The sequence below is a fragment of the Arachis hypogaea genome, chromosome 6 (genome assembly GCF_003086295.3).
Source record: "Arachis hypogaea cultivar Tifrunner chromosome 6, arahy.Tifrunner.gnm2.J5K5, whole genome shotgun sequence".
Lineage (NCBI taxonomy): Eukaryota > Viridiplantae > Streptophyta > Magnoliopsida > Fabales > Fabaceae > Arachis > Arachis hypogaea.
The window spans coordinates 9,883,451-9,899,963 of record NC_092041.1 but is presented as its reverse complement, the minus strand read 5'-3'; the positions used below and the strand labels follow the sequence as shown (position 1 = coordinate 9,899,963).

The following is a 16,513-nucleotide window of genomic DNA, read 5'->3' as shown; positions in this document are numbered from 1 at the left end:
TCTTTTTGAATTGTTCGGGTGTATTTGTTGACCTTCGTTGGGTGTATTTTAGGTTGACTCCGGATGATTCGAATGTGATGGTTGTTAGGGAACAAACGCCGTCGGAAGCGCTTGCAATGTGAGTTATCCAAGAATATTTCAACCTTATAACCTTATTATTTTCAAATACGTTGTTAACCTTTCATTTTTATTCTTGTTTAGAGTCCCGATCCAATTTTTTGTGCCGCCATCCCAACAAACAACCACTGACGCAGATTCCGAACCAACCCCTGTGCTACAGATTGAAGGGGCTAGAGAAACGTAAGAAAATAGTATTGGGTGTATATTTGTTTAGGGTTTGGGTGTATATTTGCTATGAGTTTGGGTGTATACTCTTCCTGATCGATTTTGTGCAACTGTGCAGCACTCCTGAAACCCCCAAACAACATCAAGAAACAACACCCAAGCTTCCCCCAGCTCCAACAAAAATGTAAGTTAATTAGACTAGAATCAATCTTTGCTTGTCATCCGTATATTCTTACTCTTATTCTTATACATAATGATGCAGTCATCCAGATGCCGAGGAAGCTGCTGCCCTGTTGATGATGGCACGGACAGCAAGCTATGTTCCTAAAACAGATCTGCCGATGCCATCATTCAGCCTTGGATTGACAGATTCAAGCCAGGAGGGGGGCATCGACGCAGGAGACAGAAAGGGAAAAATCTCCAGAAGCTGCAACTATGCTGGAACAATTGGACAGTTTGGTCCAAAAGTTAGCAAGCAGTGCGTCAAAGGGAAAAGACGAAAGTCCACAAATTCGGAGGGAGACTGGGGGAGAAAGTTCTGCTAAGTTTGAAACACCGGGGGGAACAAATCAAATTCTGGATGATATGAAAGAAAAGTGCTACATCTGGGGGACGAGACTGAAGGAGGATGCAAAGGGCGATACTAACGAGTTTGAGGAGATATGCACTCTGACTGGCCAAGGACAGTACATTTTGATGAGAACACACCTTGCATCCCTCCAGGCAAACAGTGATATAGAATGTCAGGTAATTTTAGACTAACATTAATGTTTTTACACTAAAGTCAACTGCAATGGTTATTAATTTAAAATTGATTTCTAGGTTGTATCTGCCATCTGCCTCATCCTAAACCAGAAAAAGGAAAAGAGGTTTCATGCACAAATATACTGTCTCCCCCCAGATATTGTGGTAAGTGTTACTTCTACGAACTTTGGGTGTATTTTATGCATGGATTTGGGTGTATTTGTTAGCTTAGATTGGGTGTAAGTTGTGTATTTTCATGTTTTCATTTCTTGTATTACAATTATTGCAGAGCATGGCACTTTCTGATCACCCAAGGGGGGAATTCATATCTCCGAAAACGAACAGAGAATTCAGGGTGGAAGCCTACCCCAATTTCATTCCCTTCATAGATAGGAAAAAATTAAGTTCGCATCCATATGTAAGTTTTTGTTTCGTAAATTTGTTAGTACGCTTACTTACTTATATGCCAAATAAAATAACAGACTGTTGAAATGTGGCAATCCTTCAGATTTTTGCTCCTGTTTGCCACTCGGGACATTGGTGGTTGTGGCTAATAAATACAAGAACGCGGAAATGTCAAATACTTGACCCGCTACACAAAAAAGCTCCAAGCCCTGAGAGAAAGGAAATTAATAAATTCACTGTAAGTTCCCTCTGTCTTCTTTACTTTAATAGATAGGTCTATTTTGAAATTTGAGTTGGGTGTATATTCCATATTAAGTTGGGTGTGTCTTGTCAATTGATTCGGGTGTATTACTGACTTGTTTTGGTATTTAAGGGATATGTATTTTCGAGATTGATAGCATATGCCGGCGGGAAACCTCTCGAGAAAGGCGAGAAGGAGAAGGAAATTAAAGCGCCATATGTTAAAATTTCAGGCCAAAAAACAAGGTATATATTTGTGACTCTGAACCTTAAACTTTCCTAAATGAGATTTGTAATTTTTTTTCTTCGTTTTCAGCTATGACTGCGCTATTTACGTAATGAAGTGGCTTGAGTTAATAGAGCCGGAAAACATTAAAAATGGGAAGTATGAATGGGATAACTGGACACAGGTAACTGTCTTTAGAAGTATATAACTCTGTATTACTTTACTGAATTAATATTTCTGTTTAAACATAACATACTTTTTAATTGTAGGAGGAGGTGGACCACTACAGAGTGGAATATGCTTCCCGGATACTATTCAGTGAGTTGAATAGACAGAGAGATCAGGCAATTAGAGAGAGTAGTGGTATAAGGCTGTCGAAGCCATCCTCTGTATTATTGAGTCCGTTTTGTCAGATTAATTCTGAGGATATAGAAACTGGGTAGTTTGTAAATTGAACAAATAATGTAAATGTTTGTGATGTATATTTTTTCGATGTATATTTTTTCCCATAGTTAAACTATCTGTGCTGCTAAACTGTCTGTGATGTATTCAAAAACTGTATTACAGGTGGTAAAACATAAAGCAAAAAATCAAAGCATACGCATATTATAAATTGTTACACCCAACGCTAGTCTAATAATACACCCGAGGTTGAGTAAAAATATACACCCAATTGTCTGTGCTGTATTCAAAATGAATGAATTACATCTACTAAAATATGAAAAAAAACATCAACTGAAATATACGCCCATAACCTGTGAATTTTTACAGCTTTTGTTCTATATGTATCTATATATGTGTCTATATGTAAATTGTCTATTAACAAAAATACACCCAAAGGTAACAGGGATTTTACACCCATACTCCCTATAACTATACACCCAAGTAGTTATCCCCTGCTGCTGGTATCCTGAACTGATAATTTATAACTTGTCCCTGGTATTGGCTGCTACTTGAATGCGCCGCTGATGCAGCATCAAACAGGTTTATCTGAATATAACACTCACGCATTAGCTAAACAATTAACTAGAAAAATAAACTCAATCGCCACAGATTTAAAGAACATTACATTTACCTCGCTTAAAACTTTTGTCTTCTTCTTCTTTGTGGCATTTGCAATCTGTTTCTCCAACTTTGAACCTAGCCTGTTTTTTGGACGTCCTCTTGTTCGAATCCTTGGCGGGCTTTGAAGCTCGTTAACGGATTCCAAGTTGGCGTCTTCGTGGGATAAAGAAGATGTCCCCTTCCTTTTGGCTTTTACTGCTTCCATCTCAGCCATGACGTTATCGTACGCACGGTGCAGAATTGTAGTCAGCTCCTCCGATTCAGAGGCAAATTCTCAAATATTTTGCGAACGAAAAACCAATTGGTCGAACCTCTTGCTTCTTGGCTCCATTAGTGGCTCGTCGTGGCTGCTCTTGATGTGTGTGTGTCGCCTCTTTACCTTCTTGCTCCATCGTTCCAGTATGTACCTAGGGGACACTTGGCTTACTTGTTCGAAGCTTAACACGCTTAGTGCGTGACGGCACAATATCCCTCTCGACTCGAATAATAAGCATTGGCATTTTACCTCGGCTGCAACTGAGTCATAGGTAACCGCGAACTTGTCCAATATTGAGCTGGAAACTTGTTCTCCGACTTCGTATACTGAATAGCCTAGAGCGGAATTCTTTAATCTGGTGATGCAATTCGCCTTTCCTCTGAATTGGGCTTGGACTTCCCTAAACTTTGCTTGGGTGTACGCATCTTGAAACTGAGTTTCGATGGAGGATTTGGTTGCACACGGTATGACCGTATGAAAATCTGCAGCATCTGATTCTCTCTCTGCTTGCTCCCTGCTTCCGAGGCAATTATCGTACTGTTTGACAAACTGAATGAGCGAGCTGTTACGGGTGATGTACTTGTTAAAAAATGAATGCATGCTCTCGCTCCTTTGTGTGCTTCTCATCCCTGCCCAGAAGTGGTGGTCCAGATAGATAGGAACCCATATGTGACGGTCTTCGTACAGATCTGCATAATACACCCAAACACACACAGTAAAATACACCCGAGAGTTAGTACAATTTACACCTCTGCTGCAGAATTTAAAAACACATTACCTGAGAGCCACTTGTTGTCCGCAAGACCAAAATTCACCAGAAAATCGTTCCAATTCCTATCGAATGAGTCTTTGCTGTGAGAGTTCCAAACAACATGGCTCATTTGTTGTTCGATATCGGCGTGTGCCTTGTACCCGTTTAATTTGCTTGGAATCTTCTTCATGATGTGCCAAATACACCAGCGGTGAACTGTTGTTGGCATACAGGCCTCTAAAGCCCTTTTCATTGATGCGCACTGATCGATGAGAAACCCTTTCGGAGCGTTTCCTCCCATGCAACGAAGCCAGCATTGAAATAACCATTTGAATGATTCAATTTCTTCGTTCTTCATCAAAGAGCATCCGAGAAGTGTTGACTGGCCGTGGTGATTCACCCCGACAAAAGAACCACAGACCAAATTATACTTGAAACGAATTACCATGGTCCAGAATGCAAAATCATTAGGTACACCCCAACAAATGCTTAGAATACACCCAATGACACAACCAATATACACCTCTGCTGCAGATTAGTAAAAATAAATTAATTTAGCATCATAAAAAGGGACAGTTTGTTACCTGTTTGTATTGTAGGTGGTGTCGAATGAAATGACGTCTCCGAAATACTCACAGGCCGCTCTGCTTCTTGCGTCGGCCCAAAAGGCCAGCTTAATCGATTGATCCTCCTCGAGTTCGAGCTCGAAAAAGAAATTCAGATTCTTCTCTTTCATCCTTAACAAATATTTCCCGAATTCCTTTGCATCTTCTTGTTCGGAAACATTCCGCACTTCCCTGGTAATGTAATTCCTCACGTCCTTTTCGATGAAATTTAACTCGCGGTGACCCCCGGCAGCCGCAACAAATGATTGGTAGGTTTTGCTTGGTCTGATACCGGCCTCGTCGTTATTCTCTATCGTACGACGAATGGACATGCTTAGTTCCCTGTGCTGTTTGAGCATCTCTGCTTTGCTTGGACAGCAGGGGTGTGAATGATCCAGCACAACCTTTGAAATGATCCAAGCACCAACATCCTTCAATGTGTGTATATAAATTCTTGCAGGACAGTTTAAACCGGCTGTCGGATTGGTCTTCTCGGTTGGAGATATTTTAGATTTCCATTTTCCCTCTCTGCTACATGTAATCAGTTGATTCTTAATCTCGTTTCCCTTCCTATTTGTGCACCGAACTCTTGTAGAGAAACCTGCAGCCTTGGCGTAGTTCCTGTAAAATTTTCCGGCATCTTCAAGGGTCCTAAAGGTCATTCCGACCTTCGGAACAAGCTCGTCATCAACAACAGAGAGAGGCTGCACAATAAACCGTGTCAGAACTGTGAATACACCCATAGATATGATACAAATACACCCAATCATGTCTTATATGATACACCCGAACCGAAACAACTCAACTACAGAATGACCTTTAAAGCCATAAACTGTGAATACACAGACTGCAGAATACACCATCTCAAAAACTAAAAACACACACAATCATGTCTGATATAATACATATAATACAACTGAACAACAACAACTCAATTAAAAATAACAAAAAACCAGTAAAGTGTATATACACCCACACTTATAGCTAAAATACACCCAAAGAAGAGATTGATCTACACCCGAGCGTCTGCTATAAATTCCAGATAATTAAACAATGTTCAGCAATTTTTAAACTACACAATGCTATACAAATTACTGTAAATCAAACCTCAGGAACTTCGTTAGATTCAAATTCATAATCCACATCGCCTGGATTCAGCGCAGAATATGAGCTTGAAGGATCCATTATCTTCAAAACGAGTTCGAACTTTGATTTCAGAAAACAACAAATCAACAGAGAAAACGAAGCTCGAGTTGCAGAGAGAGAAAAAGAGAACGTAAACGAAGAACATACCAGTGAGAAAAGAAGAGGAAAAGATCGATGGAGAAGAATGAGCGAAAACGCGCGAGAAGAAGAACAACCAAATCTCAAAATAACGAAAACGAAGAAGGAAACAAATATTTTAAATTTGGAAGTTAGATATACGCGACATATTATATAGCGCGTGTAATCAACGTAGCTGGAGGAGCGAGTATTTTAAATTTATTATTTAATAAACTTGTAAAGCATACAAGCCCTAATGGCTTGTATGCAGAGCTTTTCCGTATTTCTTAATGGGATAATAATTTTGTTTTTGAATTCATGTAGTAGTTAGTAAATCAAAGTAACTAAAACAACTGTGTGTATAATCATTGTACTTACAATTTTAAACAAATAAAGTAGCAATTTTTATCTCAATAAAAAATTACGTGGCCCAGCGTGATTGGAAGGAATGAAGTCTTTCCCTCGTTATAACCGCAAGCAAATTCAAAAAAATCCAAATAATAATAATAATAATAATAATAAATAATGAATTATTGGACACCGTGCAATTCAAGCGCTATAGAAAGCACTTTCTTGCAACTTCACGCGCCCTCTTTCTTTTTCTCTCTCCATTTTTGGAGGTTGCTCTCGTTCCTTCTCGACACTACCTCACTCTGACACCCTTCACGGCGAAAATCGCCACCGCTGAATCAATCTTTCTCCGCCTAGGGTTAGGGTTTCCCCTAATCCCCCGACGCACAAGCACCTTTCGCCGTCGCGCTTCCGATTCTGCAGAGAGAGGACCACCACGATGGGCGCAAATTCGTTGCCATCTGACTCCACTCATGATCTCGACGAGCAGATCTCGCAGCTCATGCAGTGCAAGCCACTTTCTGAGCAACAGGTTTGATTCGATTTGGCCTCAATGCTCAGGATCTGCTTCCTTCCCGAACAAAATCGTTCTCGCATGTATACGCAATAATTAACCTTGATTTTTCTGTTTAGTGATTAGTTTTTGGCTCTTTCTCGCTGCGAATTAGGAATGTATTTGTTGTCGATGAAAATCCATGAGTGAAACTATGCTTAATTTCGGGAAATGAGAGTGAGATGATGATATTGATTTGCTGTGATCTGTTGTAGATCAAATAGGAATTGATAAAGTAGTTTTTGGTTCACGAGAAGCGATTTTTTCAGCTGCGAAATTGGCTTCAAGATTTGTGCGGAGATTTATGTTACTGTGTTACGAATTTGGAAGCTTCGCATAAGAAGGCGCAGGTTCTCTGTTTTTGACACTGCGTTTTAGATTCTTGGAACTATTGCTGGTTCTTAAGATACTTGAGAAAGCGAGGTAATTTAGTGAATAAAATCAGGTGGTGAGAATTATAAAAAAATCTGGCTCTGTTTGCGTCATGTTGGATACTTGGATCAGGCGTTGGCTCACTGTGAGCTGTGTTTAATACATTATGTGGGGTGCCTTCATCTCTGATCTGTTGCTTTTTGTATTTGACAATTTTCCTTGTTTTCCTTGCAACATTCTGAAAAGTATTGAGATTAGAGATGGCAAAAATGTTTGGGTTTCATTGATAAATGTTATTTATTCTCCATATAAAGAGTATCCTTTCGTATTGATTGGCTTTGTGTTGTTTATTTTAAGCAATATGTTTTTTATGTTCTTTATTCGGGAGTATTTTCAAATATCATTTACTTCTCTTATCATCGGTTTATTTTGCAAAATAATTTTTTTTCCTTCTATGTGTGTAGGTTAGAGTTTTATGTGAGAAGGCTAAGGAGATTTTAATGGATGAAAGTAATGTGCAGGTGCAACTCTCGTTACTTTAACCATTTCAGACTTTCAGTTATATATTATCCCCTTGTTTGGGTTCATGAGTCTGATATAATTACTTTCTATACTTGATTTTCTTTCTATATAGCTTTTTGCCAACACTAACCATATCACTTTAGTTCAGTGAGACTTCTAATTTTGTTCTTATTTAGAGAGATAAATCATTAATTTTATCTGGTGTCTCTCCTCTACCACAGCCTGTGAAAAGCCCCGTGACAATTTGTGGTGATATTCATGGGCAGTTTCATGATCTTGCTGAACTATTTCGGATTGGAGGGAAGGTACCACTTTCTGACTATGACTTTCTTTTTGTATCCAGTCTTATGTTCCAGCTGGGGAATAAATATTTTTACTAAATAATTCAGACCTGACAAAGAATATGTTTTTAAAGATTAAGTGCATCATAGGTAGTTTGGAGTATATTGCAAAAAATGCAGGAATCACTCATTCCCTTCACTGGAAACCTAATATCCCTAGCATTTTAATTTTGCAAAATGATATTCATATTCATGTTCATGATAATGATACATCTTTCTGTCAGTTTCTGTTAATATTCTTAGCACATTATTATCTGGATGTGGAATCTAAATACACCCCTTATGTTTACAGTGTCCAGATACTAATTACTTGTTTATGGGTGATTACGTGGACCGAGGATATTATTCAGTTGAGACTGTAACGGTAAGCTCAATCGAGATAAAAAATTTGATCTTCACCTTTTGGTAGTTATTTTGTTGAATCCCCCTCATCTCTCTCCCCCTCTGCCAACCTTTATAAGGTGCATATATGATATTCATAAATTAGGTTGAGTTTATGATATTCAAATGACCCTAAACTCTAGATGAGCTAATAAGTTATTCTTTGCAGCTGCTTGTGGCACTGAAAGTGCGGTATCCTCAACGAATAACCATTCTTAGAGGAAACCATGAAAGCCGTCAGGTATGCATTTTCACTCTTAATTGATCAAAACTATAATTTGACTATGTTTGCTGAGGTCATTTATGGAATTTATGTTTGAACTTGTATAGTACTCATATTCTTGAGTGGCACAAAAACTAGCTAGGCAGTAGGCTCAGAAGCTTTTGTTTATTATAGTTGTTATTGCTTGACAAGTAAGCACTTTTGGCATTTGATTCAAAGACTTGCTTTGGTGTATGTTTCTTGTTGAGCTAATTGTTCATCTCTGTTGTTGATTTTATGCAGATCACACAAGTATATGGATTTTACGATGAGTGCCTAAGAAAGTGAGTTTACAACATCATCATTAAGAGATCCAATTGGGCAAAACTGTAGGAGTTTCTGTTTTGACAAAGATTTGTATGCATATTTTGCTGTAAATTGTTTCAACTGAAGTTCACAAGCAATTGGATCTACATTCAGATCCAGTTTGTCTTGTGCTCAATTGATCTGTTGATCGTGGATGTCACTGTGTTGTTTTGGTTTCATGCACTGAAACAATCACATTTCTTGTTTATTCATCATCTATTTTGCAGGTATGGTAGTGCTAATGTCTGGAAGATCTTTACAGACCTTTTTGATTTTTTTCCTCTGACCGCATTGGTTAGTACTTTCTTTTCACCTTGTATTTATGACTTTATTCTATGATATGTTTGTACATGTAACTTGTGACTTATTCTATCCGTGTATAACAATGCAAGATCGCCAATAATTAGCTTTTTTTTTTTAAAGTTAGCTTTTGTTTAAAGAGATTCAAATAATTCCTTTGTATATATCTACTTGTCAATAAATTCCCTGTGTTGGAAAAAATACTAAATAAATTAGGAATCGTTGTTCAAAAATTGCTGTGTTGGTTACAGCCTTTTGGTAATCTTGCCTCTAATTTAATGCATGTCCCTTCCAGGTGGAGTCTGAAATTTTCTGTCTGCATGGTGGACTTTCACCTTCAATTGAGACCCTTGATAACATAAGGAGCTTTGATCGTGTTCAAGAGGTTCCTCATGAAGGGGCCATGTGTGATCTTCTGTGGTCTGATCCAGATGACAGATGTGGCTGGGGAATTTCTCCACGGGGTGCTGGATATACTTTTGGCCAGGTAGTGATAGCTTTTAGCTTCTCTACTCCACGTTGAATATGTTTGGTATATCAATATGTCTTTTATACTTTTATTGATCACATTTGTCCTTTCAGGATATATCTGAACAATTTAATCACACAAACAGTCTGAAGCTGATTGCTAGAGCTCATCAGCTGGTTATGGATGGATTTAACTGGGCTCATGTAATTCTCATTCCCGTTGAGTGATCTTCATTTTCTTGCTCTAGAATTATTGGATAAGTTTCAGCTGTGCATTGTTTTGTGGAAATAGGAACAAAAGGTGGTTACGATCTTCAGTGCACCCAACTACTGTTACCGATGTGGGAACATGGCTTCCATATTGGAGGTTGATGATTGCAAGGGCCACACATTTATCCAGGTCTCTCTCACACACACAACTTGTTTGCTCTTGCTCTGCTTTGGTTTGTCTGTGCATAAGTTTGAAATGTCTCTTGCAGTTCGAACCTGCTCCAAGGAGAGGAGAACCTGATGTTACCCGTAGAACTCCCGATTACTTCCTATAATCTAGCTGCTTACTGCCATACTGGTATCGTGGTTATCTATTACTTGTGCACTAATTTCAGATAGATGTGCATTCTCCTTGGTGAGATTGCTGTAAGCATTTAAATCCATGGAGGTATACACGTCCCATGCTTTTTGTGATTGTCCAAAAAGACTGCTTTGATGTATAATAGGGCAGGTAAACATTCCACTGATCTGTGCTCAAGAACTTGCTGGACACACACCCCGTTTGGAGAAGTCGCCAAGATGTGATGACTATATCAGAATATGTATTTTTCCAGCAAAATGTTGATATTTTTTGTTTTTCTTTTCTCTGTCTTTATTTCTTCGTATGTTTTATACCTCCCATTTCATGCTTTAGAAGCTATGAATGGATTTTATCTCATGGATGCTTTTGCTGTGTTTTATTAATTCTGACTATATAATTTGCATGATAATAGTTATTGCTGCTTATTCTTTCTCTCCGCTCTCCCATACAAATTATTTTTAATTTAATCATCATCGATCATCGGTATATCCATCTGCCGTCGTGTGATAACTTGTCATCTTACGATCCTTGACCTCCTCCTATTCAGGTAGCTGCTGTTCTTATTAAATTTTCATTCATGCCTAAGCTTACTCAGCCTTCTCTTGCAGCGATATTATTTCCCCCACTTATCTGGGGCGCAAATTCTTAGCTATACACCAGATGATACTCCAAAGATTATTTGTAGTTTACATTTACATATTTAAATCCAGTGTTTCTACAACTGTATCAAGTACCAATCCTTGAGCCAAAATTATTTCTACTCACCGGCTATTGGGTTTCTTTTGAAAGAAGAGAGAAAAAAAAAAGGAAAAAGGGGGGGGGGGGGGGTGTTACTGGTCAATTCGATAAATTGGTGAAAATTTACCGTGCATAAGAAGCTCCCCAAATGAATTGGTCAGGTGAGTCGGATTAAAGAATTCGTTCAATTTTGGCCTGGAAAAATCTTTTGTATTCATATAAGTATTAAAATCAAATTGTAATAAATAAATAAAAATTTATGTATCTATTAGCTAACATTATATACTGAGAAATGAATTTCAGTTTCTATGGCCAGAAGGGGGTATTCCCCTTAGCTATACAAAATTGTGTGTTTAGATAGAGCAACACGTGTGAGAAATCAGTCAAATCACAAACTCAAGTATGTAAAAAGAGATGGCACAAGATCTACTACAGACCATGCAAGGCCAGTATACTGAACAAATCTAATTCCGGTATCAACATCAAATGAGTCCTGCGTTGAAAGCAGCTTTTGGAAGTAACCTTCTTTAGGCTTATTTCCCGTGACTAATGGATTCAATTTCGGGATATAGCTGCTTGACTTTATTGGAATGCCCAATGTGTTTGCAACCACTGGAATCGTCCATTTTGCTAGAGCCTTGCTGCAGAATTTCACAATCAAAATTGTTGGAATCCCCACCAACACTCTTCCCGCAAATACAAGTATCTTCATTTCTGAAGTGAACAAACGAGGCACAAATTCACTGTGAAATTGATGATAAGTTAGCTGTACCCCCGTTACCTGAACATCATTAGCATTTACATCAATATACACGGTACAACGTAATAACAACTTACTAGGAAATAGTACAGCATTGATCACTCCAGTTTTTCCTACTCTAAAATATCCGCTCAGAATAATGTTCATAAATTTAGCTTATCTGAGGAAAACCCCTGGGGGTTGTAGTAGATTCTACTTCAGATTCTTATACTATTGACACTACAAACTTGTGGTGATGTGAAATTGTGAACAACATTGCAAACATTTCAAACATCTGATGTTTCCTTGAGCATATTCAACTGTAACAGTGTAACATGCTAATCTATGGCTGTATCAATTTGACTAAGTATATTTACAATTAAGTATATGACAGCCTACATAGAATTTACGACTAGCCGGAGGTCCCTAACAACATTTAAAATTCAAATTATGTAGCCTCAATATAGAAAGGTTTTGAGATCCAGGAAATAACAATGAATGAATCTCCCATTCTCCCTAACACCTTTTCTTTTGATTTATGGCTACTTCCTAACTTTTGTTTACACTCATTATATCTAAGCCTACACCAAGATGAAATATTTCAGTATTGTTAAAACGGTAAGAAACTGCTTACAATTCCCAATGCAACACCATTGAAACAAGTGTGATATTCAAAACTCGGAGTTGGAATCTCTGGAGTTGGATAAGCAAAAAGCAAGAGGAAGCTCAAGCCAGCCCAAAATGATATAACTGCAACAAAAACAGATAAAGAATGAAACAAAGCCATCTTTGCTAAAGAATATAACTTTTCTACTATTGCTAATCATATAGGATTCTGTGGTAAATTTAGTACTTAGAATAATACCGTTTTGTCCAGAGACCACAAAATTGTCTATGTATTCATCAACTGAAAGCCAAAATGCAAGGATCCCAAGTCCAAAAAGAAGGCCAGCAATGATATCAATCACACTGTGCATGCCAAGATAGACTCTTGCTACAAAAAAGACCAAAATTTTTCATTGCTTCTGTGCAGCAGGATAACAATAGGAAGCCGCTAATAATGTATCAGAAGACCTACCGAAGCCAATGAGAGTCACCAACAATACAACAAGAGGAACTCCAATATAGGTAGCATGGAAACCATCTATTTGAGTATGATACAGCACATAGTGCAAAAGGTAGCTGATAAAATACACATTCCAGAGGGAAAAAAAAAACCCATTAATAACAAGACCAAGGAATTGAAAGCAAAAAGGCTTCATCTTTCTCAAAGGATAATGTGACTTTGAAACATAACATATGTGATTATAAATACATTACCAAGCTCTTACATTGGTTATTTTGACCTCAGTTCATCCCAAAAAAAAAACCACAGATAGACTAATCATTACTAGTAAGTAGCAACCATATACTTGACCTACAAGTCATGCCACATGTCAATTCTCTAGTAGTACATATCTAACATCATTCTCAACAGCTCCACCATACAGTTAACATCATTTGTAACTACACCATAGAATTCATTCATGAAATTTTCCACCCCATTCTTAAAACCCAACCAACACATACAAGAACAAAAGTCAAGTGAAAATGATACTTACCCGGATAAGCAAACTGTGTTAAGAGTATGAGAAGAAGGGAGTCCATATTCTAAAGCATTATCTTCTTCATCTTTTGTAGCAGTAATTCTATGGACAGGGGGAGAAGGGGGTCTTGGAGCAGAAACCACATCCTGTTGAATCACAAAAAGTCAAAACCCCCCAACAAAAGCATTTAATTTAACAGGTAAAACCGGTTAATTATACATAAATAAAAGACTGAATCTACTAATTTCATATCAAAAGATAAGTTCACAAAATACCTTTATGCAGTTTCCAGTGTAATCACAAAACGCAATCAACAACGTCATCTGTCTCGCCAATTTACCATGGCCACTCTATAAAGACACCAAAAAAGTAAATTTCTTCACCACAACATCAAAATTATGTTTATATATAAAAAATCCCACGTGTTGATGAGAATCTAACATGATCAACAGTTACACACCCAAAAAAGCAGAGGGAGGAAACCAGTGTAGAAGGGCACAGAAACAACGCAAGACAAACCCGAGAACAATGCATCCAAGAAGCCAAACCGGTAATTCTGCAACACCCCAAAAACGAAAATCGAATAGTAATCAGCATTCATGAATAAAAAAATCGAAAAGATTAGAAATTTGAGAGAACAAGAATCTGGGTATTTTCTGTTTCCGTTACCTGGATCTGAAGGATGAAAGGGACTCCAATATCGACATGGTGAGAAACCCAAGGTTGAAGGAAAGATCTAAGCTTGAAAGTAACATCCAGGAATGAAGCTGTGACAACCCATATCACTATTCCACCCAAAACCGCACCTTGCCACACTGCTGCATCTGCAGCCTCCATTATTATTATTATTATTATTATTATTATTATTATTCTCTCCCCAAAAATAATCTCCTTAGGAGCAATAGAGAGAGAAGAGAACAAAAGGAGATGGGTGAATCAAAAGTAGACCATGAATGTTGGAAAAAACCGGTGCTGCAAATATTCAACTTTATTTCTTCGTATCTGAAAATAAAAATAAATTGAAAACTAGGAAACTAAATAATAAAGCTGAAGGTTTTGATTTTGAACCATGAATATTATTATAATATTAAAAATATAATATTGGTTTGGAGAATTGGTACTTCTGGAAGAAAAAATTCGTTGGAAGCTAGCTGGCAGATTTAGGAATGTGCATAGAAACTATGGAGATTGGAGAGAGAAGTAAATACTGGTGGCTCCTACTAACGTGTGTACTAACTTTCTAAGCCACACGGCTTACTTAGTAAATTAATTAATTTTAAAATTAAGCTTCTTAATCAAAAAGAACAATTCACTTCAAAAAATTAATTTTTAATTTTATCAATTGTAATCAACGTTTGTTTGGTCTCATTTTTTAAAAAATATTTTTTTAATAATATTTTTTTAAAATTTTTTTTATAAAAATAAAAGTAATTTTATATTTAAATATTTAATGTAAAAAAATATTTCTATCTATCAATTATATTTGGATAAAATAAGATAAAAATATTTTTTTGTATATTTATTACGTGAAAAATATCTTTTTTTAAGAAAAAAATATCTTTTAAAAAAGAGTAAATATTCCATCCAACTCCTGATAATTATCTCGAATGGACTACGAGATTCTTGACAAAAAAAATATTCAACCCAACAGGATCTTTTTTTTTGAACTGCTTAGTCTCTGTACAAAAAAACAACATTGATTTTTGTTGGCATAGGAGCTAATCAGTCCATAAAAGTAAAGCTCAGGGATCAGGTTGGATATTTTTTTGTCAAGGGCCTCGTTGTCTTTCAAAGTAATTATCAGGAGCTGTTTATGATTTTTTTCTCTTAAAAAAAGATGCAAATTCTTCTCAAAAAATATGTTTTTTTATTTTTTTAGTGGCTTTACTTTTATTATTAGAAATTTGTCAAACACACTAAAAATATAAAAAAATCTTTTTTCAATGAAATTTTTTTTTATCGATTTAATGACATTCAAATAAGTATTTAATTTTTTTATAATTATTTTTTACTCTAATATTCATAATTTTCTTTTTCATCTCTAAATTTTAAATCTTTTGATAAGGAGAAAATAAAAAAAAATATTTAAAAATTAATTAATATTGATTAATAAAAGATTAATGTTTTATACATTTCCTATAATTAAATATAAATTTATTGCAATAATATATAAGTTTTCATTTATTACAATAATAATATATAATATTTAAATTTGGTGTGAAATTGTATCATCTCTTTGTTTGTGGAAGTTACCTGACATGGCATTATTAGGCCGTCCAAAATTTATTGTAAACACCAAACAAACAAAACTTATAATTTTAATGTTTATATACAATTCTGATATCTGAGACATGCAATTATTTGGGGAAAAAATAAATGAAAATATCTATAATCAATAGTAGAAGTTGTAATTTTTGAAAATCTTACATGATCAAACAATTAAAATTTAACTAAAAAGCTCAATTGAAAGAACAAATTAAAGTTTAACCCAACTCATCTCAACACAACTCAAGAACACCTTCTATTGTCATGCTCCTATATCATCACTTATTGTATTGCATTATATTAAATTAAAGATGAATTAATGATTTCCTTATAATAATATTTAAACATTGGAATCGTCCCCACTAATCAACTTGTTTATGAAGATATTTTTGAGGGAAGCAATGAAGGTCAACGGTGTGGACTGAGGACTCTTGAGTCAAGTTGGCGCCATAGAAACCTTCCAGTCAATACCTGCCAACTACCTCTTTTCGTATTATCTACTGCCCTGAAAAAACAGTTAAAAACATTAATTATATCTACTAACTCTCAAATTTTGTATATTATTCATTTTAGTTCACTTAATTCATAGTTATTTCTAATTTTTATATGGTTAATTATTTGTTTTAAATATGGAAATTAATTTTTAATTAGTTAATATTATTTTTTTAGAATTTAAAATTAAAAATTAAGATTCAGTGTTTAAAAATTAGGTTTTAGAGTTTTATGCTAAAATATATTTTTAAAAAGTTTGCAGATATTAGTAGAAAAAAGCAAGGTTTTGGAAATTTAATTGGTGATTGAACTAATATAATTAAAGGTTTAAAGGTTGGATCGAGATTTAATTGGGATTAAACTATATACATAAAATAATATATTTATGTATAAAATATAATTTTTTAAGAAAAAAATGATTTTTTT

The 16,513-nt window shown here is 35.9% G+C and overlaps 2 protein-coding genes across 3 annotated transcripts; one reads left to right on the top strand and one right to left on the bottom strand.

The window, feature by feature from the left end:
• The first annotated feature begins 6,367 nt into the window (after window positions 1–6,367).
• Window positions 6,368–10,692, top strand: LOC112695898 (serine/threonine-protein phosphatase PP2A catalytic subunit). The gene is made up of 11 exons (XM_025748430.3): window positions 6,368–6,723; window positions 7,581–7,637; window positions 7,860–7,943; window positions 8,272–8,343; window positions 8,530–8,601; window positions 8,866–8,906; window positions 9,156–9,222; window positions 9,524–9,715; window positions 9,811–9,900; window positions 9,989–10,096; window positions 10,176–10,692. The coding sequence occupies exons 1-11, from the start codon at window positions 6,631–6,633 to the stop codon at window positions 10,239–10,241; spliced, it is 942 nt and encodes a 313-aa protein (XP_025604215.1). The 5' UTR covers window positions 6,368–6,630; the 3' UTR covers window positions 10,242–10,692.
• A 501-nt stretch (window positions 10,693–11,193) lies between these two features.
• On the bottom strand, window positions 11,194–14,579 carry LOC112695897 (lipid phosphate phosphatase delta). 2 transcript variants are annotated; one of them, XM_072197969.1, is made up of 9 exons: window positions 14,452–14,516; window positions 14,000–14,332; window positions 13,791–13,886; window positions 13,606–13,680; window positions 13,346–13,476; window positions 12,823–12,926; window positions 12,610–12,738; window positions 12,379–12,494; window positions 11,194–11,786 (listed from the first exon to the last, which is right to left on the bottom strand). In XM_072197969.1, the coding sequence occupies exons 2-9, from the start codon at window positions 14,165–14,167 to the stop codon at window positions 11,394–11,396; spliced, it is 1,212 nt and encodes a 403-aa protein (XP_072054070.1). In that variant the 5' UTR covers window positions 14,168–14,332; window positions 14,452–14,516; the 3' UTR covers window positions 11,194–11,393. The 2 variants fall into 2 exon arrangements, with proteins under 2 accessions (XP_072054070.1, XP_025604214.1); XM_025748429.3 differs by having other exon boundaries at window positions 14,000–14,579.
• Between the last annotated feature and the right edge of the window lie 1,934 nt (window positions 14,580–16,513).

Bases quoted from the DNA above. Each gene is read 5' to 3' on its own strand.
- LOC112695898 (XM_025748430.3), top strand. From the start codon at position 6,631: ATGGGCGCAAATTCGTTGCCATCTGACTCCACTCATGATCTCGACGAG. The intron at 9,901-9,988 runs GTAATTCTCATT...TTGTGGAAATAG, and splicing joins ATGGATTTAACTGGGCTCAT to GAACAAAAGGTGGTTACGAT. The intron at 10,097-10,175 runs GTCTCTCTCACA...TGTCTCTTGCAG, and splicing joins AGGGCCACACATTTATCCAG to TTCGAACCTGCTCCAAGGAG.
- LOC112695897 (XM_025748429.3), bottom strand. From the start codon at position 14,167: ATGGAGGCTGCAGATGCAGCAGTGTGGCAAGGTGCGGTTTTGGGTGGA. The intron at 13,887-13,999 runs GTAACGGAAACA...GGGGTGTTGCAG, and splicing joins CTTTCATCCTTCAGATCCAG to AATTACCGGTTTGGCTTCTT. The intron at 13,477-13,605 runs GTATTTTGTGAA...GTGATTCAACAG, and splicing joins ACACTGGAAACTGCATAAAG to GATGTGGTTTCTGCTCCAAG.